The sequence below is a fragment of the Silurus meridionalis genome, chromosome 25 (assembly GCF_014805685.1).
Source record: "Silurus meridionalis isolate SWU-2019-XX chromosome 25, ASM1480568v1, whole genome shotgun sequence".
NCBI classification, from domain to species: Eukaryota; Metazoa; Chordata; class Actinopteri; order Siluriformes; family Siluridae; genus Silurus; species Silurus meridionalis.
In genome coordinates this window covers 15765001-15789689 of record NC_060908.1, presented here as the reverse complement: position 1 = coordinate 15789689, position 24689 = coordinate 15765001, and the positions used below count along the sequence as shown (strand labels likewise).

Below are 24689 nucleotides of genomic sequence, written 5' to 3'. Positions count from 1 at the left end.
TATATAATGTTATAAAATATTTGTTTATATATTATTAAAAACTGAGCAGGTGTTTTATTTAAAATTGTTTTAAACATGTAAACCATTGATTTTCACAAATGTTACTTATAATTTAACCTCATTAATGAAAAAAAAAGCTATTTTTTGTTTCGAATTTTTTTCTTTTAACCGTCAAAAAACTGAACCAAACCGAGGTATGTACCGAACCGTGAATTTTGTGTACCGTTAAATTGTATAACACTACTAAATAATATGCGATAATTATATCATCATAATATTTACCTTATTATTATTTACCTAATATACCTTGCCAGTACAGTATGCTACCCATACTACTATACTAAATAGTATGTAAAATGCATAGAACCCATACTACTTAATGTTCTGCTGCACAAGCTACATAAAAATATATGCCACTCACACTAATGTACTTTATAGTATGCATACTACATAAACCCTCATACCATACTGTACCAAAATGCGGGCAAATGTGTGCTGTTCATCTCAATGCCAAAATCAGCTCTCCATTCATAAAACCAGATTAAGATTTTCTAAATGATAAACAAGCAAGTAAATACCAGCTGATCTGAAATCAGCACTGCAGCTCCAGGACACTGCACTGCAGAAAGAACCGGGGTGAGTGTAACAGAATGAAGTCCAACTTCGAAAGAAAAAAAAGATGAGGGAGGGAGAGAGAGAGAGAGAGAGAGAGAGAGAGAGAGAGAGAGAGAGAGAGAGAGAGAGAGAGAGAGAGAGAGAGAATGTCAAGCAGCCAGAGGAGAGAAAAGTTGAGTCTGAGCCAGATTTTCTTCAGCAGTGAGACAGAGGCTCATGTGTTTAGTCTGCAGTAAAAAGAAAGCGCACTGCTGTTCTCCTGTCCTGGGATAGAGAGAGAGAGCGAGAGGGAAAGAGAGAGAGACAGTGTGTGTGTGTGTGTGTGTGTGTGTGTGTGTGTGTGTGTGTGTGTGTGTGTGTGTGTGTGTATTCAATGACTGATGGCGTGTGACTGCACGTGTGCTAGAACATTAGGAGCAGAAGAAAACCGATGTACATCCTGAAGACGCTTTGACTCGGAGTATTGTCCTCTGGATTTCTCTCTAGGACACAGAGTTACCTGAGCATCAGAAGAGGTAAAATACACATGTACACACACACACACACACACACACACACACACACACACACAGAAACACCTGGATCTTTCCTTATTAACTGGAACTTCTACTAGGACGTCCTTTGCATCTTGAAGATAAACCAAATGCTGAACAAAGGAAGCAGACAAAGTTCTTAGAAGATCAGCACGGTGTTCTCCAAGGCCTCCAAGCGTGGATTCGGGGAGACGGACGGAATACTGAGAAGCAGAGTATCATTGGAAAGGATTGAGAGATGGAGATACTGAGATCTAGAAGTTTCCTTCCAGAAAGGAATTCCATCTGCCTTGTCCTGATCATCATGTTCAGTAAGATTGCTGTTTTTTTCCCTCTGTTTTCCTTCATCTACATTATATAAACGGGAAAAAACTTAAGTTTGGTCATTAATGGATCTTTAAACCTTGAAAGGGTTCAGAGTAACTTGAGGTAACTCTCATCTGTGCTACTGTATTAAACATAACGCAGGATCTTATTGAATTGGTGGAGTATGATAAAGTTCAGTAGTGTATCAAGGCAGCGTATTTGACAGGCTCTACATTGTCCGTTTCTAGCCTTTTTGGCACCCAAGGCGAGATTCCTATTGCCAACCGCTACAGGCTCCGCCCTCGCACCACAATGCTCCACCCCCACAGCATAGAAATCATTCGCAACCTTCTATATAAAAGTTTAATATTAATTACACATTTAATAATCATTGCAAAATTGCCTGAATTCAAGTATGTAAACATGTACCGTATATTTAACTTCTAAACGTCAAGATAGCAAAAAAATACTACTACTACTGAGTAATAATAATATTACTATATTACTTAATATTTATAATAATGGTAATAATAATAATAATATTAATATTGGTGATGGTAGATATAAAAAGTCACCCTTTTTAGACAGAAATATCATATTTACAAACATCTCAGACATCTTTAAGATGAACTTCCAACATACAATCAAAAGAATCAAAAGAGTAGCTAAAGAAACTGCAAGAGTTTATTGTTGAAAGTTATTAATCAGGATATAAAGAATATCGAAGGTGTACAATCGCTGCCAAATGAGGGAACTACAGGAATGTTTGGCAGGAACTGGTCACTCTTTACATCTCACTACAGGCTTGCATATGCTTCTTCATAAGGCTTCAGTCTTGTCCAATTAAAAAATAGGATAAAGTTCTTACAACAGTAATAAATAGTACTATATAAATAAAAAAAAAATAGTATGGAATTCATACTTCAATACTAAATAAATTGTCACTGTACTACTGCACTAAATGGTGTGGAAAAACTTGACACTGCTGCCAGGCTACAGTCATTAGAAACTCAACTCAATCTATCAGACCAGTACAAAATCACACACACACACACACACACACACACACACACACACACACACACACACACACACAATCTTGTAAGTAAAATTTTTAAGCACAATAGTGCCATCCATACTGCTATACTAAAACGTATGTTAAAATAGTATGAATTCAGTGTACCTTAATCTAAGTTCCCTCACAAAAGTGGCCGAGCGCGAGTTTGTTTAGTTTCCACCTCGCACTTTGAGCTCAGTGTCAATGTTTTCTTTTGAAAACATACACGACAATGCCAGGAAAAGAAATATACTAAATAAATACTAAATAAATTGTCACTGTAGTACTGCACTAAATGGTGTATGTGTATATATATATATATATCATGAAATTCTTAAACCAGAAATAAATGAAATATTCAAAATAGTATGGAATTTCTACTATTGTATTAAATATCAGAATAGAAAAAAATTAAATTCATACCATACGAAATAATTTTTTACTAAAGGATGCAAGTAGATAGTATGGAAATTATACTGTTATGTACTAAATAGTATATAACAGTATAAAGTATATAATAGTAACTATGGAATCTATACTTCCATACTAAAAGATTTATTTACATATAAATATATCCCATGTTACAGTACTGAATAATATGTAAAAAAAAAATTAATAAATACTAATAATATGGGACTCATACTGTAGTACTAAAGAGTATATAATAGTGTGGATTTTATTTTAAAATTTTTATGGTGCTCAAATCTGCACTACTAAAAAGTATATAATAATATAATAGACTTTATACTACCATACTAATTACTATGTCACTGTAGTATGAAAGTCATAGTACAGTTATAAAAAGTATAAAAAATACCACAATAAAAATCTGGATTTCTCATAGTGCTACATAGTATGCTAATTAGTATATAGAAATGGTCCCTCAAGTTTTCCTCTCAGAACTTGGTTCTAATTAGTAATGATGGAAACTTCATTTGAAACTTGGAAACATCAAAGTTTTCTACAAATCGACCTAACTTATTTATTTAAACATTTCCTGTAATAGATCCCTGAGCATCAGATCGGGATACGCTTTATGCACCACCTGATTCCACATTTAATCCCCATTTGCTGTTGTAATAACCTCCATTCTTCTGGGAAGAAGTTCCACTAGATTATTATTATAATTTTTTTTTTACAAAGCCAAAGCTGAACATTGTAAAGGTTCGACCTACAACCAAACAACAAACTGGAAACTCAGAAACCTTCAACCTTTTTCCTTTTTTTTTGGTTTTATTCAGTGAGTTAAAGGTTTTATCATGAACCTGATAAAAGTCCCTCAGTCCCTCAGTCCCTCAATAGGAGATGAGGATCAGTGATCTGAGCCAATGCAGCATTGCCTACAAACACACACACACACACACACACACACACACACACACACACACAAGCTGACAACGGCTGTAAATGTGCAGCGTGTGAGATATTTATACATATCATTCATCTCCAGGAGAGAATAATAATGTGTGGAACGTTAGAAGGTATCAGAGGAATAAAACACTCCAAATGATTAGACTTCATTATATCGCTATTTAAACTGAACTTATCTCTGTAGACCAGTTTACTGCCACACCTCAAATTCCCAGTCAGATGTAAAACCATTAGCCTGTAGTCTCAGCTTAAGTGTATTGTGTGTGTAAGCTTGTAGCGCAGTCCTGCGAGGCCACACCCACTTTTAATCAATACTCATACTGCTCCATTTCCGCTGGCTGAGATCACAACGTTTCAGCGAATTCAACACCGAACTGTGGAAACGCTGGGCTGGAGCCCGACTCCCTGCACCCTGTTGTACAAAACACAAGATAACATTTGGAAAAGTTGGACAATTTCCATGTCGCAGTCACATGCAGTCGTGTGCAGTGTGCATTTTAAAGCCTCCTCAGATAAAAGTAGAAGAATATAATCGCTGTTAGGACCTTTGGCACTTTGGTGAGGCAGGTATTATTGGCAGACGCCCTGATCCAGAGCGACTCTCAGTTATATCTCAGGTATATAGTTGAGCTGTTGAGGCCCCAGCAGTGTTCAGATTCAAACCCGTGACCTTCTGATCAGAAATCCATCATATTCACGTCGCTACCACAGTTTGCTCCCCACCTATCTAGGATCAGGAGGAAGTACAGGAAGCGAAAACAAGATTAATCTGGACCAGCAGCTTCAGAACATGGATATAAATAGATACCAGTCGCGCGATCAACACAGGAAATTCAGTCGTCATGGATATCGATCAGTGCTGTCCTCAGAACGTTCTGAATTGTTCTAAGGACATTTGTTTGGTAGACTCCTGTAAACCGGTATCCCTTTTGGGATGATCAGCAAGCACATAGTAGCTTTTTCACACTTGTACTTCTAGGTACAGTTTTTAAAAGGATCTCAGCAGGTAGGTTGTTCCATATTTCTTGGAGAACAACCCACTAATCTTTGTATGTAGGCCCCTTGAATCCTTCTGTCTATGAGACCATTACTATTACTTCTTGTTCTTCTCTATGCTGAAGATAGTTATGAATGACATTGTGTCAGAAAATGCGGGTGACTATGTGGGTGAATGGGAGGGAAGGACCCAAATGCAGGATGCACACAGAGAAAACAGGCTTTAATTAAAAGTCAACTGAGCAATGGGGCACAGGCAAACAATAAAACAAGCCGAAGAGGTAATGGGGCAAAGGCAAAAACAAAGTCCAATAAACAGTCCAGGGTCAAAACACAGGCAACAATCCAAAAACCGGGACATTCTCATAAAGTTTCTAAAGTTTTAATGTTGTTGTTGTTGTTATAGTGAGTCAGTAGCTGGTAGCTTAGCTCGCTAATTTGTGGACGTAAATGCTTTAAAGCTAAATTTAACAAAGAACCCTCCATTTGAGAGCAAATGCAGTTCTGCTCTTTCACATTAGTCAGTTCTCAAAACCAACCCAGCCGCAACGTACTATAAATACACATTGCAAATATCGATAGAAACCTTCCTGACCCCGTGTATTGGACTACAGTGTCTCCACAACGTCTCTGTCTCCAGAAATTTCTCCCTGTAATAAGGACGTCTCTCAGGATTCTCTCACTCGAAAATCGCAGAGACTTTAAAGCTAACACTATTCTGTGGTTGCTAAGCGATTGATCCTCAAACATTAGGTTATATTTTGTGGTTGTGGGTGTTGGGGGGATCTGGGGGTGGAGTCCGGGTCTCATATTGGATATTTTTTTCCCAGCAGGAACATATTTGCATTTTATCAGCATTTTTTCAACGTTCAGAAATATTAATGTGTTGTGGACAGAGCAAGAAGTAATTGATGTCCGGGTTGAGACCCGGTGAAGGTTCACGCCATCGTTGCAGAGCGAGGGAGATAGAGAGAGCAAGGACAAATGAGAGAGGAAGAGAAAGCTGAGAGAGAGAGAGAGCAAGGGCAAAAGAGAGAGAGAGAAAGAGAGAGAGAGAAAAAGAGAGAGAGAGAGAGTGCAGAGCTGTTTTTGTGAATGAGATTTTGCAGCATCATTGCTGCAAGAGAAAAGGAGGGAGTGAAAAGCAAGGAAAGAGGACAGAGGAGAAAGAGAGAGAGAACGAGAAAGAGGTACTTCATGGCTAAGTACCTGTACTGTTCAATGACAAAGTTATTTCTATCTATCTATCTATCTATCTATCTATCTATCTATCTATCTATCTATCTATCTATCTATCTGTCTGTCTGTCTGTCTGTCTGTCTGTCTGTCTGTCTGTCTGTCTGTCTGTCTGTTCGTCATTCAATCGATCCATATTCTCTTTCTTTCTTCTTTTATTTGTTCTTTAATTGTTTTATATCTATGTATCAATCTATGTATCTGTGTCTGTCTGTCTGTCTGTCTGTCTGTCTGTCTGTCTGTCTGTCTGTCTGTCTGCATCAGTGCTACCCTCCGATTATTATAAGCATTTACAAACCCCCAGGAGCCTGCAATAGTGATGATGCTCCTCAGAGTTCTTGTAGAACATGCTACCTGATCCTCTCTCCTGTTTCCACTCTGTAAGGTGTGTACTGGACAGCAGAGGCTCTGGAGATGAACACCGGTAAGGTCCCATTTTTGGAGGCGGTGAACGGGAGCGACGTTCTGCTGCCCTGCACCTACATCAGCTGCATCGGCATCGACAGGCTTTACTTCAAATGGGAGTATAACGACAACGGCACCATGGTGAAGGTGAGGCATTTGGGAACACCACATCTGTGGGCATCATAATGCATGATACATAGGGGGTGGGGCGGGGGATTTGTTTACGTCCCGTTCCACATTTAGTCCATTGTATTGTATGGTCCACTCTTCTGGGAAGATATTCCAGTAGATTTTTGTGGCGATTCATTTAGCCACAAGTGTGTTAGTAAAGTAATGATGGAGGTGAGGTGAGGAGAGGAGAGGAGAGGAGAGGAGAGGAGAGGAGAGGAGAGGAGAGGAGAGGAGAGGAGAGAAGAGGAGGCCTGAAAAATTCATCCCAAAGGTGTTCAATAGAGCGTTTAGAGCTCTGTAGCAGAAGCTTTTTCACACACTTCCAAATTATGAAAAGCAGATCCTCATGGAGATGGTTTTATGCACAGGGGCATTGTCATTGAAACAGGTCTCCTTGTTCAAATAAAGGAAAAATTTGGGAGGTAACAGTTTGGGGAAGAACCTCACATTGGCTGGATATAATACTTCAGTCCATATCGTGTACATGTTCACAAGATCCCTTCGGCCCCTGGTCCAGAATTTGAATTTGAATGGTCCAGGTTTTGAGTTCATGGTTTTAGGATTGAATCTAATAAGTAAATGTGTCCGTTCACCAGTCACGTGACTCCACTTGTGTCACCTGACCAGGTGATGGACTCTGTGGTCCCGACGGATCATGCTGAGCCGGTAAACAAGCAAATCTACAGAGAACGTGTGGAATTCATGGGAAACAGTAAGACGAACAATGTGTCCATTATGATCTGGAACGTGACCTTTGAGGACGCTGGTCAGTACACATGCTTTGGAAAGAACCCGAAAGAGATGGGCAAGAACCACAGCGCCATCTTCACACTCTCCGTAGTCGAGGAACGTGAGTGTTACTCTGGGTTATTCACTCATGCTGCTGGAATTTACTGCTAAGGAAGTTGGGATTGAAAGTATTTTAAGCAACGTTTATCACAGTTCAACATGTTTCACCTGCTAAAATGTACATATTTCTCTCGATTGAGCTCGAAGTGTCTGTTCATGTTCAACTTTCTATCAAATCAGATTTCTGAGAAACATGTTTCATGAAGGGGTTAAAAATATGATGTATTTTTTCTCAGTAAATGAAATAAAGCAGCAGGAGTCATTCATTTCTTTTCTCATCCTTTAACCAGTACGAGTGGTGGATAACACTCTGACCAAGATCATCGTGTCGTGTATAGGAGGCTGCATAGCCCTGCTGGTGATCTTCATGTTGCTGAAGAACTTGACGCTCTTCGTCCTTGCCAAGCTCGAGGAGAAAAAGTAGGAGCCGTTTGAATAATTTGTTGTTTATCGATTGTTGATGAAAAGACATTTCACAAAAACTTATATTTTAGACTAAAACGGCGCTTTCAAATGTATCTGGATTAGAGAAGATGTATGTCTAGATCAACCTCCATTTTAGAGTGACTCCCATTTTCGATTGATCGGCTAAAGAAGGTGGAGCCGTCCCTCCAGAGCTGGTCGACCAATGATGACGCTTAGACCCACCCCCTAATTTATACCAACCTTTAACTGTGGCAACGTTTAAAATAGTAAACATCGATTAGTGATGACAAGATCGGATCATTTTAGTGACTTGGTTCTTCGAATCTTGTTCATCAAAATGAACGAATCTTTTTTCATTTGATTCATTTATTTTATACTGTTCCTTTGATCAGAAATAAAATAAAGTGTAAAATGTTCAATAAGCAGATCACCGACACGTCTACATACACCAATTAACTATAGTTCCAATCATTTATATGTATATATATATATATATATATATATATATATATATATATATATATATATATGTATTTATATAAGAGAATAGTGACTATGGGATTCACGTGTCAAAAGAACCAACAAGAATCTAAATTTTGCAATGCTTTGCTCATGTGCCTCCACAATAACGAATCACTCTTTGAGTTGACTCGTTTTTCTGAGTCACATTAAAGACTCGTTCAAAATGAACGAATTGTTCACCCATCACACGTGCAGAATGTGAAAATGGGAGCAAAGGGAACATTCAAACCTTCAAAATTCCCACAATGCACCAATGGTGACTGTTTCCCTACCAAGAAATAACGTCATATTTCCTGAAGCCTTTCACCTCGACGTGTCATCGTCTTTGTGGCTTTCTAATGATTATTGAATAAACGGTTTGTTTGAGTCGACATGAAGCACCAGATCAGGATCATGTGTGATTGAGGTTTGGATGCTCTTGTGCATTGTGGGATTTGCTTAGGGACAGATTTATTCCAGTGCACGTGAGATGGCTTTTAAAATAGCAGACTTCCTGATGAGTGCCCTGGGGAAGTGGATGAGATGTTCGAATTCTGATCAGAAGGATATGAGTTCAAACCCACCATGCTGCCACTCCTGGGCTCGAACTGATCAACTGCTCATTTGTGTAATTTTAAGTTATTTTGGATAAGGGGCGTCTGCTTAATTGATTGAGACGCAGACTGAGTCTAACAGTGTCCTAAAGTCCATCAGAAAGCCTGCGTGATGCTGTTGTGTGTGGCTTAAAGGTGGGATTTAACAGTAAACTGGTCGTAATTCCTGGACCCCCCTGTGATTCTGTGGTTTACTTTCTCTCTCGCTTTACTGCAGAACACAACCTACAGTATTCGTGTCAAAGTGCAGAAAACACACCGAGATGCTCGTGTACTTACGCCTGTACTGCTGAGTCAGCAGAAAAAAGAAACAGATGCAGTCCTGATGTTCTAAATAAAGCAAAATCTCCGTAACGGCGCACAGACACAGTGACACCGTGTCCTCAAAATGGCCGCCGTTATACAGTGTGACATCACAGGGCTATTTGGGGGGAAGGAGGAAAAAATAACCCGGTTTAACTCAGTATAACCCACCTCTCCCTCTCTCCCTCTCTTTCTCTCTTTTCTCTGTCTGACTTTACTCTCTCTCATATCCCACTGTCCCTCTCTCATATCCATCTCTCTCTCTCTCTCTCTCTCTCTCTCTCTCTCTCTCTCTCTCTCATGTCTTTATTATCCCCCTCTCTGTCTCTCTTTCTCTCATCTCACTCTCTTATCTTATCTCTATCATCCCCTCTCTCTCACTCTCTCTCTCTCTCTCTCGCTCTTATCTCTCTAATATTCCTCTCTTCCACTCTCTCACTCTCATCTCTCTATTACCCCTTTCTCTGTCTCTCTTTATCTCATCGCACTCTCTCTCCTCCACTTATCTTTCTCATACCCCCCCTCTCTCCCTCTCTCCTCTCTCTCTCTCTCTCTCTCTCTCTCTCTCTGGTCTGCAGTAAGGAGTGCCTCGTCTCCTCAGGGATTGATAATACGGAGAACGGACTGTCCGGCACCAAAGCGACTCCCAAACCTACACCGAAGAAACCTTGAGAGTGACACACACACACACACACACACACACACACACACACACACACACACACATTTCTATATCTGAATGCAATGTACAGCGTAACTCAGCAGTTGGAACTGCATGAAGCTATTTTGAGTTTCAGAAGTATTTAATCCTTCATTAATATTTCTAATAATTTGTCGATTTACTTTTTTGCTCAGATTAAAACAAGGTGCCTGTAGACGCTTTTGTCGCCACCTATGGGTGGGGAGGACTGCACTAATGCAATACACATGTGCACACACCACACGAAAAAAGAAGTAATGTGATGCAATTAAAACAGAATGCAAACCAAAAAACCCCCTTTAGATACGTGTAGATGCTGCTAGCGGATCACTTGAAAATGCCTAGAATATAGTTTTTATTTTGAGAGCATGGCGACAGCCGAACATTCACTCACCTTAGCGCTATACAATTTAAATACACGATATACTGTATAACAAAGTTACTATAGCAGTAGCGGAGATTAAGTAGTCAATTTTTCTATGAAATAATAACAAAATCAAAAGGTATTAAACTTAGACAGGCTGTATTGTAATACAAACTCATGCTTTAAATACTAAAATAGAAAACTAACGATCCTAACTTAGCAAAACAGAAATGAATGCAATAAGCCAATTTCAATCAGCATGAGCTCATATAGAATATAGAAATATATAGAAGTATATGGGTTTGGCCCGTGTTATGCATCCACACATCATGCGTAGTAGTTTATACTAAATACTGAATTTTATTTCTATTGTTCAATTTTGTTGTTGGGCAAAACTCCAGATGTTTTACCACTGGAAAAGGAACTGAATATAGAAAGTGAATCTAGGAACCTTTTAACTCAAGTGTGATACAATGTAGGTTCAGTACATGGATTTCAAAATATACACCTTATTTTCTGTTTTTATCTTCTGATTTTAATGCTTTAAGGTCAACACAGCAATGATCCTGATATCATATCGATACTTTGAATACCAGTATTGATACTTACTTTCAAATATCAATCTGACCTGGAACTACTCCTTCTCCCACCGTCAACATGTCCCTCAGCCATGTATCCTGGAATCACTGAGCCATCATTTTCTGAGAGGAATTCTTGTTTCCAAAAGCAGGAGAGTCGATCAGTCAAAGAAGAAACAGAAACAGACTCAAGGCAACAAGAGAAGAAATGTAGTTTGTTTATTTAATACTATTTCCAGTACTTTTGATAGTAAAGTGCCTGTAAAACTTCAGTTTATTAGAGAGACACTATTAACATTTATTTTAACCAAACAAATCTAGAACTATCCAGTTGTTCCACTTTATTTTCAATGAAAAAAACGCACTCTCAGCATCGGACATGTTCGTGCCTAAGAAAATTCAGCTGAAATACTTTGCTATGCCTCTTGGAAAACTTCATGTTGTTCATTAGTGGGAGATTTTTTCTTGTGATGCAGTTCATCCCAGAGCAGGTCGTTCTATGATAGATATCACGCCAGACCACTGTTTGCTCTCTATATGACGCTTTACAAAACTCGGACTGTTTCATTGCCTAGTTTGGTCTAATGTTTCTCTCAAAAACCATGAAGACTAATTGTTTCCACCCTTTTGACAAAAATTGTATTGGCTGTACCTACTTGGTAATGTCAAAAGTACAAGTGCAACAACTGAGCAATACTTTAAAGTTTGTACACTTTGTGTCTCTCGTGAGTATATTTGACAAGAGTATTGGAGGTTGTAGTGGGAAGTGTAGTTCATGGCAGCCATGTTTGATATTGCGGTCGGCGGTGGCTTTCTGGGAAATGGAGTTGTTTTGTCCTCACTGTTTTCTTGATCTTGATATTTTTTTCCACCATTGGGGTGAAAGACTTAAACCAGGGCTCTTCAACCTTTTATAACTGAACAATACAATTTTTAAACATTTTTTGAACGGTTATCATTAATTGACATAAAAATTGCCAAATGATCTCTCTCTCCATAGCGACTGCAAAGAACAACTGTTTTACGAAGGCTGATTTGTATTTTTCTCACCATTTCTTGGTCAATTCTTACCTCCTAATTTAAAACAACGTTTCAAGGGATGCGAGTTTAACATTCATTAATAACAAGCTCTTAAAAAAGCGTACAATAAATGATAGTTTAATATCTATTATTGACAATTTCCCCAAAACATTCTTCTGAGATCAGATTCTATTACGTCATGTCTTTTAACTCTTTTTTTGACCATAGTGTAAAACCAGACGGTCTCAAATGCCGGGTTGTGACCCAGAATCAGGCAGTGGAAGAGTTGCTACTGGGTCGTAAATTGGCGTTTGGGGACCTCTGGGTGAAAAAATTCATTATAAAACATGTCAGAATACAGTAGAATCCGTTCTCATAGTTATGCAGAAGAACTCCGATTACAGTTCAGGTTCTGTGTACATACACTTTATATTAAATTAATTTATTACAGCAAAAAAAACACCTTGTGATTAATTTCAGTTTCGAACCTCGCTCATGACGCCTGATGCACTTTTTCCTCGTTTTATTTACACTAAGTGATTCTAGCTCAGTTTGTAGTATATAGTAAGCACTGTATTAAAAGAAAATCCAACCAAAAGAAGGAGAGGATTCCTGTTACTGTGATCCTTCAGCAATAAACTAAAAATCGTACTGTAGCTATGAACCAAACGATCGAAAGTTGGATTCGGTGATGAATGAGTGAATGAATGCAGGGGGAGGGGGGGATCTATATAGTGTGCCAATAATTATTGCAAATCTTAAAATATGTGAATGTGAGACCTTTTATTCGGCAGATATAACAAGGGGACAAACAACTGCAAAGTCGGATCAGAGGTCGAAACTAACCGACGGTGTATAGTAACGTCATTACAAAATGCAATTATTTGGTTATTCATTTATTTATTTGACCATCTTTCAAGACAATATATATATTTTTTTTTTTAAAGTTTATGCTGATGACATCATTTGAAAAAATGTTTTCATTTGTGCACGATGCCGTGTCAGTGACTGGATGCAGTAAATTAAGAAGTAAAAACAATTTTTTTTTTAATGCCTGGTTATTTTTATTAAAAAAAGAAAAAATTATAATAATTCTGGGTACAGATGACATTGAGAATTGACATTGTAAATTATTTTCAATAAATAGATATACAAATGAACAATAAAACTAACAAAAATGAAAACAGTGGCTAAAATCCAACAATTTATTTATTTATTTATTTATTTATTTGCTTTTCCCTTGAATCCCAGTTAACAATCCCCCCGAGAAAATCCATGTACACTCAATTCCTTTCAATCTCTTTATTGAAATATTAATTCCTGATCATTTCCCCGAGTAACAGAGCTAAAACACAAGCCATGGTACAACCTTTGTGTCTGTATTGTAAACACTACAAAAATCTGAACACTCAAAATATTAAATTAAAATAAAGTGCCTGAAATGCCCAACGTTTCCGCTCATATGTAGAGAAATAATTTGCAGACAGTGAATGCGTGGCCCGATAGACATGACCACACAATTCTATAACGTCTACTCCCACTGACACATCTCCACAGCAGCAAACCGTCAGGGATATTTCTGCAATGGGACAAAAAAAATGTGGTGATGTTTCATTTATTTCAGTTCTAATTTAAGACTATTTTCATATTCACATCGTCTCAAAACAGTCTGATGCTGCAAATAAGTTACAGCTTCAGAGGCTGTTCTGACACTGGAGAGTCCTTCTGTTTAAATTATAGAGAAAAAAAAATAGCAAAAACGTTGTGGTATCAGCATTACACACGTCACCAATCAAAATTGAATCAACAGCCCCAACCCCCACGACCAATCAGAATCAAGGATTTTTAAATATTCAGACGTTCAAATGATGCAAACTGCACACAGATTCTAAATCAGCAAAAAACAGCCTCGACTTTATAATCAAAACACACACACTCACAGCAAACCCACGCTACACACACAAACACACAAAAACCTGCACTCACACACAAAAATACATATACAGTACTTACTCTCAGACTCACACACACACACACACTTTTATTCAGACATACAATACACATTCCCACACACTCACAACCATGATGCTGTAGATCCAGTTCAGTAGCTGTCGGACGTCGGTATAAACTCCAGGAAGGCCTTTCCGAGCACAGCCACCTCCCCAACTTACCACACCCACCAAATGCCACCGGGACGACAAGAACACCAGCGGTCCCCCGCTGTCCCCCTACACACACACAAACAAATAATTGCTTTAGAATGTTTTTCTAGGTCTACTGGAGAGTACGGGCAACAAAACAACAACAGACCGATCGAGAGCAGGAATAAACCACTCAACGTCGTGCAGTTCCAGTAAAATAATCAACGATGTAGTGGTGGTCACCTGACAGGAATCGACTCCGCCTTTCAGGAAGCCGGCGCACAGCATCCTGGGAGTGACGGCGGAACCATAGATGGATGCATTGGAACACGTGGACCTGTCAATCAGAGGAACCGTGGCTTTCTGAAGGACGTTGGACAGCTGGCCTGAGAGCGTGGCGGAGGACGGGGTCAGAGAATCTGTCAGTGATCACTTTATTTAGCTCCACCCACTTACCGTTCTCATGGACAACGCCCCACCCAGTCACAACGAGCTCGTCTCCTGCCGTGATTGACAGCTGGTATGGGGGAAGGCAGACTGGATGGATGGAGGCTGCAAAAATAAAGCTTAATTATCATCTCTACCCTGGCCCCGCCTAGTTCATAAATGGAGACACAGTGAAGATGAGCCCATAGTCAACTATTTATCAAGATTTAGCAACCATGCTACAAAGAGACAAATGATTTGACGGAAGCCACACCTCCAGGAAGAACATCGGAGGCGAGGCGGACCATGGCGATGTCATAGTCATGTGTGACGGAGTTGTAGGCATTGTTAAGGACGATGTTTTCCACGGACACCCCCCCAGAGGTTGTTATATAGGTTTGGCCCAGAAGTACACTCCACTGGCTCAGTTCTTTAATTCTTCTGAGAGAGAAAAAGAATAAAATGCACAGATGTTAAATTGTCGCAGGGAACATTTATTGGTAATATGCGGGTTGCTATGGAGTTTCTAGATATTAACTTTATGGGTTTAAAGAATAGGGATTCACAGTAGGTTGAACATGTGAGGAAATCAATATGATCGAGATACAAATACAAATATGGCTTTGGTTTACTGATCGGAAGGTTCATGCCCCTGATATCACCAAGCCACCACTATTGGGACCTCAAAGCAAGGCCCCTAACCCTTAGTGCTTCATGGGCGCTGTATCATGGCTGACCATGGGCTCTGACCCCAGCTTCCTTAAGTCAATGGGATATGTGAAGAAAGAATTTCACTGTACTGGGATGTACATATGACAAGTATAAAGCAACTTTCTGTCCTGGGGTGTTTTATGCAGGCAAAAGTGAAGTCATGAGGCAAAAACAATTACTTCATTCCTTCATCCTTAGTAACTTCCTTGGCAGGTTCAAACTGATTACATTCAGTCAAATCACAGGTAGACCTGCCAGTTTAGTTTCTGTTTTCGTAACCCTAGTGTTTTCAGGGATCCTATTTGGAGTTTAAATCTGACTACAGATGCACACGTTTGGAGCACTAAGCTCGTATACACACCCAGTGAAGCAATGAGCGGCGCTGATGACCCATCGCTTCGAGATTAGCGATCCTCCACACACGTGTTGCGTGTCCCAGCGGAGACTAACCTGCCACGGCCACGACTCGATCGTTGTATCCGTACCGCCGACGATCCGATCTTCACCAACCACCTCACCACAGTCTACACGTACCAAACAAAAACAATGCGGCCTTGCTCAAAGTCTTCAGAGAAATTCAAAGCTATTTCCAGGGGGTTCAGGTCCAACACCAAGCTTGGACTTTAAACCCAACACACACTTACCAGAGCAAGACAGCGATATGACTGAACCTGAGGCGCACTGATCTCTGAAGGAACACCATGTTAAAAAGTGAGTTTGAATACTAGACCATTTCACGCAGAGACTTAGAGCAGCATGTGGAATTTTCTTTACCTCACACCGAGTACATCCTGGATGCTTGCGCTTGCTTCTTGGCCTTCGTTACTGACGCCACTAAAGGAAGTCCGCAGGTCAGGATGGAGACTCCGCACAGGTATTTGGATACTCCGAGGGCTCCTACAACGAAACAATCCTGAACCAGAAAGTTCTGAAATAACTTGAACAAACCCAAAGTGGCATTGCCTGAAATGAAGTCGTTGGTTATTATCTTCTCCAAGAGTGATACAAGACCTGCAGGAGGAGCAAATAGAGGCTCAATGCACCACCCCAACCCAACCCCTATTACAAGCAAGGAATCATTACAAGTTTTTAACTACTCTGTAAAAATTCAAATTCCACAGCGAGGATAAATCAGCTAAGGTTCACCGATCACTCGTTTAGCTCTTTTCAGGCTTCTTTAGTACCTCGATTTGGAAACCTTGGCGATCTCAGATCTGCATACGCAATACATGTATGTACAACTTTTTCCCACCAATTCATGGTTGCATTCTACAATCATCAGTAACAGCAGTGGACAGTAACAAAGTAAATGCAATTTGTGACTGTACTTAAGTAGCTTTTTCACGTATCGGTACTTTACTAAAGTATTTATATTTGGAAAAACTTTTACGTTCACTGCACATTTCATGGTCAAATATTTTACTTTATACTTTACATTTACAGTCGTTCCTTTTTATTTATGAGCATCAAAACGTAACTGGTCAATCAGGTCACCAATCTGTTTTAAACTCGTGCTGATTGGCGCTTGGTGAATCTACTGATCACTGACATTCAGTTCAACATCAAGCAGAACATTTAGAGAGGAATAAATTATGAAGAAACTCCAGACTCGAACTCACCACAACACATGTGACCTCGTTTGTGTGATAGAAATCAATCAGTGTGTGAGTCATTAATATCATTCTATTAATAGATCAGTGTGCTGAGAGTCACATTCGAGTCTTTTCACATAAACCGAGTTGATTAAGTGAAGAGTCTTGTGATAAAAATGATCATTCATCCACCACTGGTCAGTAAAGTGTGTGTTTTTGTATCTGTAATTGGGGGGTGTCTCTCTCTCTCTCTCTCTCTCTCTCTCTCTCTCTCTCACACACACACACACACACACACACACACACAGTGTGTGTATTTGTATTACACAAGTGTGCATGGGTTTGTTTGGGTACTTACTGGGTGTATCCCAGGTCCTGGCAGGCTAATCGAGTGAGTTGGGTTCTCCAGTTGTCTGCACATACAGTGCTCCATGTGTTGTCCTTAACCAAAACCTGCAAAACCAAACTCTCACCCATCAATCTCACTACACACACACACACACACACACACACACACACACACACACGTATGACAATGTCCATGTACACACACATATTCGGATACACTGGGTGGTCAGGTGGGTTGTGAGTGTGTACCGGGGTATGTGGTGTTGGTCCTCAGGCTGGACACACAGTTGAGCTCGTCCTCTCCTGCATCACAGTCGAACTTTCTATCACACAACTTTCTGATGGGAACAAACACCATCGACTCAGTGCAGAAGTAGAATTTCGAGTTTATGTGCCTGATGACTGAGAGAAAGAGAAATTTTAGTTGGAAATTCTATATAAACTTTTACTTTACATTATATATCAGTTGCTCTTCTTACTGTAATGCAGTGCCAGTGCCAGGGTTATTAATATCAGCAGAACACAGCAGAAGATCATCAGAGCAAACCTCAGCCTCTTCTTCCTCTCCGTCTGCAACTTTGATAACCTCCTCGACATGGCCAGACTGTGTGTGTGTGTGTGTGTGTAGATCTGAAACACAGTAATGCTTGTAAGTGTGTGTATATTACAAGTACGTCGATCTGCAACACTTACCTTGTTGTCTTTGTGTGTGTGTATCACAAGTGTGTAGCTCTCCTACATTCAACTTGTCTTACTGTGTATAGGTGTGTGTGAGTGTGTATGACAAGTGTGTAGATCTCCAACACTCACCTTGTTGTCTAATCGTCTATAGTTGTGTGTTTGTTTGTTTTGTGTGTGTGTGGGGTGGCTAGACCATGTGCACTAGAGCATATCCTCCTGACAGACAGCCTTGACCAATGAGAATGCCCAGATCACATGACATCACCCATGACATCACGTGTCCATCAGGTGTCCTTAATAATAATCCCTTGAAGACCTGAAGCTGCTTCTGATGTTTAATTAGAGATGAGTCTCGGTTCAGGAAGGTCTGTGTTTCTTCTAAATTTCATTAACCTTCATTCGGGTCCCACCTCATTTAACTGGGTGAGGTTGTAGCTTAGTGGTTAAGGCTTTAGCCATTAGATCTGATGGTCATGAGATCAAATACCAGCCACACCAAACTTCCAATTCTGGGCCCCTGAGCATGGCCCTTAAATCATTCTGCTACTTAGTTATTTGATTGAGATAAATGTAAGCTGCTATGGAATAGAATTTAGATTTTAACTGAGAAATGTGAACGAGAAGGATTTTATAGAAACGGTACCGTGTCAGAATGACTGCGTTCTTGTGAACAAAAACGGCAAACAAATACAAAACAAACAATAATAATAAAGCCATGATGCAGTGCATGTCTCAACTCGTCCAGCAGGTGGCAGAATCTACAGAAACTGAAATTCTGGTTGTTTGTATAACATTAGTGAAGGATTTTGTATCATAAGGTTTCTTTACGTTCCGATTACATCGAGCAGAACATTTAGAGAGGAATAAATGATGAAGAAACTCCAGACTCGAACTCGCCACAACACACGTGACCTCATTTGTGTGATAGAAATCAATCAGTGTGTGAGTCATTAATATCATTCGATTAATAGATGATACTATAGAATTCTGATTTGGTACAGAGGAAGAAGTAATAGTTTCCTGTTCACGTTAGGTAAATTCATCTTAACTATTAGGGAAAAAATTCCAGGTAGGATCGATCCTCTCCATACAGCAAGATCGTTTTCCGATATATGATGAAGTGTTGTCAGGAAGGATTTCACGTTCCTTTCCTCTCCTTACCCTCACTTCAATTCACTTTACTTCCTCACTGACTTGGTTCCTCGCTCTAGATAAGAAGAGATAAAAGACAGTAAATATGACCCTGGTGTTCACACTCTCACGGTTTTTCGATAAACAGAAACTGCTCAGGAACATAGGAATAACTTGTCCAATGAGGCTGAGCAGAGAAAGCGTCAGCAGCCCCTATATGTTTGACCTTTAGAACAAAACCGGTCTGGCCTCAGAGTCAACTCCATGCCCCATGTATTGTTAAGTAATATCTCAGATCCTCTAGCACAGCTCAACTGGTCCCACCTTTTCTCGGGGGAAGATGGAGGTATACATCCCCTCAGTGGTGGGCAGTGCATTTGGTACCTGGGCCTCCAGTGGGGACGTACCTGACTTAATCCACCTCTTAATGCACCACTATCACGTCGCGATTATAGAAACCATCAATACAATACAAAAACGCAATATAACAACATGTGGCATTACAGAAAGAGAAACATTTTACATATGTAGGGTGAAAACCATTTTACTAAGGCAAGACACCCAGTTATTATTTTGTCTAACAACATGAAAAAAACATAAAAAAAGAGGCTGGTCATATGCACTGGTCTGGAAGTGGTGAACAAACCCTTTCCCAGGCTGAGACACGCTAGCTAGCTTCGGGGTTTGGCCGACCTCCTCACGATGTCTAGCTTTTCTGGAAAATGGATTTTTAAGTATGTCCGAGACCAGATCAATTTCTCTTCCTCTGTAGGCATAAAAAAGTCTGATTTAGATGTTTTATTGTGCAGATCGCTACAGACATGTTTTGCCAGGCTACTACAATTTCCATCTGACCAACCAATCAGAGGACAGAAAAATGCTGACGCTATTCTGGGCTGGCTAGCTGCCCTGTGAGGCAAATTTTAAATCTAATTGGTTAGAGAAACAGACTAATTTCTTATAGAGACTGAGGTAAAAAGTCCAGCAGTACTGACTCTGAAGGCTCTGAGCAGATTAGATTGACATGGCAGCACATAGAGACTGAAATCTGATTGGACAAAAAAAATCTAACATCCACATACACGTACTGGAAGCAGTGCAGCCGAGAGAAACGATATAAAATGAAGAGAATAAACTGTTGGGAGTAAATTAATACAATTTTATGAAAGAAATATTAGAATTTGGGTTGTAAATGTAGGTCAGTGCTTCTGATAGTGTTTAGAGAAGGCTTTGCCGACCCTGACCGCCCACCACTGCATCCCCTAGATGAGTGACAGCCTACCTCCTGAAACACTCAAACTCTTGCCTGTTTATGTCTTTAATAAAATAAAATCAAATAAATAAAAGTATGCTATAATTCCTGTCAACACAGTTTTAGGCTGATGGTATCATCATTTTGCAACCTAGTAAACCAGTGTTGATTAATAGATTGATTAACTTTTGTACATCGGTCTGGAAAAGAGCGTCTGCTAAATGCTGGAAATGTATCTGTATTTGATTTACATAGTAATTTCCTTTTATGGCAGAACATCAACACCCCTCCCCCGCCAATCTAAGTCATAGATAGATATCATCGTGTCGCATAATCAACTGAACTCTGAATCCTGATTGGTCGAACTCTGGATCCTGATTGGACAGGAGGGTTAATTTGTTTGTATCAGCACAGTCAAATGAATGCCTTACTGTTTCCATAGCAACAGCTCAATATTAGTAATAAATTGGCAAGCTTTTTTGTATGCATATGTTTGTTGAATTTAAATAAATAAATACATTCAAACCATATTCTGTCTCTATCGTGATAAATTCTTCATGCTACGAATTTAAATGTAAATATAAGCATGGAAGGAGTCTCCAGTCACAGCATTTTGCCAGTGGATTGAAGCTACAACTTCATGTTTTAAACCTTTTTCAGGTTTTTTATGGCATGACTGCTGAGAAAGAGATGCTGATCATTGATTTGTCATTCAATACTATTTGGTGTAGTGATAAATGGATAAAAAGGACCTGAAATTGTTGTTGGATTGGTAAATCATAAGAGAATCAGAGCACCAGGACATGCTGTTAGAGGGAAATAACTCCAGGATGGGAAAAAAAAAACTCTTTTTCATAGCAACCATCATTGTCTGATAACTTCACTGGTGCCAAATAATAATTCAATCATTAATATTCTGAGTGATTAGTTGGCTGAGGGTTGAGACGTTTTAAACCCTCGGGACTCTTCTGGGTGGAGACACGTCTGTGGTCATGCCTTATCACTTTTTTTTTTTTGCAGATTGAAGCAAACTCTGTGAACGTGCGACGCTCGTGCAACCAGTTTAACGAGACACGGACGATGACAGAGGAAGACAAGAAGGAGATCGGAGGAAGCATTGGCTTTGATGTAATGATGATAGTTAGACTGTAGAGTAAATGACAGAGCAGAAAGATAGAGAGAGAACGCGAGAGAGAGAAAAAAGATAGATAGAGGGAATTTTTGTTGTGAAGAAGGATCAGATTTGGTCTTTCCACTTTTTTCATTGCTGATGGAGAACACAGAGGTCAACATAGAGGTAAGTCACATCACTATAAAAACACACACACACACAAATATATATATATATTTGGTTCCTTTTGAATTCAGCACGGGACGGTCCTGATTGAAAGTGAAATTTTTTTCTTGTAAAAAACAAACCAATTCTTTATTGTGGCTTGTGTTTGGTCTGAAAACAATTGCGAGGTTTGGGAGAAAATGTGGCAACCTGCTGAGAAGGAAATAAGAGCCTGATTTGAATGACAATTGCTGTTTTTTGTTAATAATCTCGTGTGAGCACAGTCACACTATTGTACCTTATTACTATAAACATTACTGTACACACACACATTACCTCGAGTGTGATACAGTGTAATACAGGTTTGTTTATTTCCACATCAAATCCAGACCAGGGTAACCTTAAGCATACTCACGGCAATGTCAGTTAAGAGCTTTAAATGGCCCCTGTCTTGTTGGAAACCTGCAACCACACCAACCCTTTTTGGGTGGGATTGGCTACCCCTGCTCCAGAACTATGGTACAAAGTAATAAATGCTATAACACAGTTTATATACAGTCTTAGCTTTATCTCAAAGGTCAGCCAATACCTTTGAGATAAAGGTATAAATACTTTCTTTCTAAGATCAGACTGACACCAGTGAGGGCAGATCTCTAATGCCAAGGACCACAAACATTTGAAATCACAGCTGACCCTGCGCTCTGACCCCAGCTTCCTAACGTAGCTGGGATATGCGAAGAAAAAATGTCACTGTAATGTACATGTAAAGTAAAAAGCCTCTCTTTCCTCTCTTTCTGCCATTGCAATCTAGTTATTTGATTGGACTTTTGAGGAGCCATATTTTAAGAGTGCACTAACCCTGCTGATTCTGAATTTGAATTTGCTGACAAGTATAGAATCTGAAGATTATCAACCATTCAGCAGTGTTCATATTTGACTCTTTGGCAAATGGCAAATTATTCTCAGGTTATCAGTTTGAAACACTACTGCCGGAACAAAGGGAACAATGACTGGCATATAGCATCATCACTTTCCCTCTTTCCTCAGCATGGTGAGAACCCTCCACCATACTACTTGGTGGTGAATCCCATTGATCCGCCTCCTCCATATACCATTATCCAGCCATTCCCTGAAGCTCCTCCAGTTGCTCCTCCAGCTCTTCCTCGAATACTTGCTCCTCAAGTGCCTCAACGGGTTATCACTACAACACAGCAAGACCAGCCAGGTTCAACACACATACACAATGAAAAAAACTTTGTTTTGCCAATTTGAATAGGTGGTTGGATTGATGTTTATTGGTGGGTAAATTAAATGGTTAGATTAATTGTGTTTGGATGGATGGATGGATGGATGGATGGATGGATGGATGTCCAAAAAATTGACAGATGCCCCAATCGTATTTAATAAAGTAATGACCAACTTTCAAAATATTTTTCATATTTGGCAAAAGGTTTTTGTTTCATTTTGTTCCAATAACATACTCCATCCTTCTTAACAGACTTGAGGCAGAGCAGACTGGTGATAACTCACCATAAAAAAGCTCGCTACTACGGAGGCTCAGGAAGCACTGTCCTTATACTAATTCTCATTGGACTTGCAATCTGGCTGGGAGGTATGAAAACATCTAATGACTATCATACTATACAGAATACATTGTTTTCAGGGCAGCTCAAGGTCAAGTGCATGTTGCTCCTCGGTATTTTTCAATAACCTGTATCCTGTAGTGCGATACGGCATGGCAGTGTTGCTCAGAGTGAATCCAGACACATGTTCGCCCAATACCGTCAACTGTGACGGACACACCGACTGCAAACTGGGCAGCGATGAGACCATCTGCGGTCAGTCTGGATCAACGTGTAACCATAAAATCAAAACATAACACAACCATATCAGTGTGTTATTGCTAGAAAGCTGAAAGATGTGTATGTGTATCATCTTTACAGTGAGGTTCGGTGAAGGAAATGAACTGCAGGTCAAGACCTCGAACTCAAGCGCCTTCCTTCCTATCTGCTTTGCTGACTTTAATCAGAACCTGGCTACTCAGACCTGTCAACAGCTCGGGTTCAGAGGGTGGGTGAAACATTCATTTGATTATTTGAAATTTGGTACCTCATAGCTCAAGGGGCCCTGGTTCAATCCTGAGCAGTTGTACAAGGTGGCAGAGTAGAAGAAGATTTTATTTGTTTTTTGGTTGTTTTCTTACTTCAGTTTCTAAGAAAATTGGGTCAGAGCACAGAGTCAGCCATCCTCATCATATGGCACCACTGGAACAGAAAGAGTTAAGCGCCTTGCTTAAGGGTTAACTTGGCGACTTCAACCCCTTAGACTTCTGATCAGTAACCCAGAGCCGTAACCATGGAGCCACCAACTTCCCTAGTGGTGCTGCTGCCTCCCAGCTCCATGGATGTTGGTTCAATCCTGAGCTTGGGTTTCTGTCTGTGTAGAGTTTCTGTGGGTTCTCTGGTTTCCTCCCAAAGGTATATCAGTAGGTGGTTTGGCTATACTGTATCATAGAAGTGAGTGAGTGTTTTTGTGTCTCCCTCTGGTGGCCAGAGGACATATTTACTGTAAGTTCTTACATAATATTTATTAACGCTATTTACTACAACAGTTAACGTTTAACCTGTAACAATATTAGCATTTAATAAATAAATAAAACATTAACAAAATCTAATTGATGATTATCATGGTTGTATTGTGGGTTTATTTGGTTCATAGATGATATAAACTTCATTATTAGCATCGAGTTATTTAGGGAAGAGGTATCTCAGTGTTTAAGATTTGGAATTCTGATCAGAAGGTCGTGAGTTCAAATCCCACCACCACCAATTTGCCACTCCTGGACCCCTGAGCAAGGACCTTAATCCCATATCTGATCAGTTGTATGAATGAGATCAATACAAGTCACTTTGTATACTTTTTCACTTTTGTTTTATAGAAGTTACCAATATGGAGCCTTAACGTCGACATCGCCATTTTTTCTGTTTGTGACCTCTTCATCCTCGGACACCATACAGGGAAAGGTTAATGTCGGGTAAGTACTAGTTCGACATGTGCACTGAATCTAGCTGTAGCCTTGTATCAGT

At 39.8% G+C, this 24689-nt stretch overlaps 3 protein-coding genes and 1 long non-coding RNA gene across 5 annotated transcripts in view; 2 read left to right on the top strand and 2 right to left on the bottom strand.

Moving 5' to 3' along the window:
* The first annotated feature begins 916 nt into the window (after positions 1-916).
* On the top strand, positions 917-13459 carry scn4bb (sodium channel, voltage-gated, type IV, beta b). Its single transcript, XM_046839519.1, has 6 exons — positions 917-1130; positions 1229-1459; positions 6500-6666; positions 7318-7540; positions 7830-7959; positions 9962-13459. Exons 2-6 carry the CDS (start codon positions 1387-1389, stop codon positions 10053-10055), a joined length of 687 nt encoding a protein of 228 aa, XP_046695475.1. The 5' UTR covers positions 917-1130; positions 1229-1386; the 3' UTR covers positions 10056-13459.
* LOC124379293 lies at positions 3223-9603 on the bottom strand. The gene is made up of 3 exons (XR_006924399.1): positions 9360-9603; positions 4185-4294; positions 3223-3851 (listed from the first exon to the last, which is right to left on the bottom strand). It is a non-coding gene; the product is annotated as an uncharacterized LOC124379293 (long non-coding RNA).
* tmprss4b (transmembrane serine protease 4b) lies at positions 13333-18230 on the bottom strand. 2 transcript variants are annotated; one of them, XM_046839479.1, is made up of 12 exons: positions 18074-18230; positions 17743-17893; positions 17513-17665; positions 17274-17400; positions 16098-16220; positions 15968-16011; positions 15685-15847; positions 14887-15053; positions 14643-14738; positions 14430-14572; positions 14124-14273; positions 13333-13624 (listed from the first exon to the last, which is right to left on the bottom strand). In XM_046839479.1, the coding sequence occupies exons 2-12, from the start codon at positions 17858-17860 to the stop codon at positions 13613-13615; spliced, it is 1296 nt and encodes a 431-aa protein (XP_046695435.1). In that variant the 5' UTR covers positions 17861-17893; positions 18074-18230; the 3' UTR covers positions 13333-13612. The 2 variants fall into 2 exon arrangements, with proteins under 2 accessions (XP_046695435.1, XP_046695436.1); XM_046839480.1 differs by lacking the exon at positions 13333-13624 and having other exon boundaries at positions 14136-14273; positions 14430-14523.
* Positions 18231-21337: 3107 nt separating this feature from the next.
* tmprss13b (transmembrane serine protease 13b) overlaps positions 21338-24689 on the top strand; it is a 6442-nt gene continuing 3090 nt past the window's right edge. The window contains exons 1-6 of the mRNA XM_046839472.1: positions 21338-21624; positions 22651-22828; positions 23102-23215; positions 23328-23441; positions 23547-23673; positions 24542-24637. Of these exons, the coding sequence (XP_046695428.1) occupies positions 21598-21624; positions 22651-22828; positions 23102-23215; positions 23328-23441; positions 23547-23673; positions 24542-24637 (656 nt within the window). The 5' untranslated portion in view covers positions 21338-21597. The remainder of the gene's footprint in view (positions 21625-22650; positions 22829-23101; positions 23216-23327; positions 23442-23546; positions 23674-24541; positions 24638-24689) is intronic.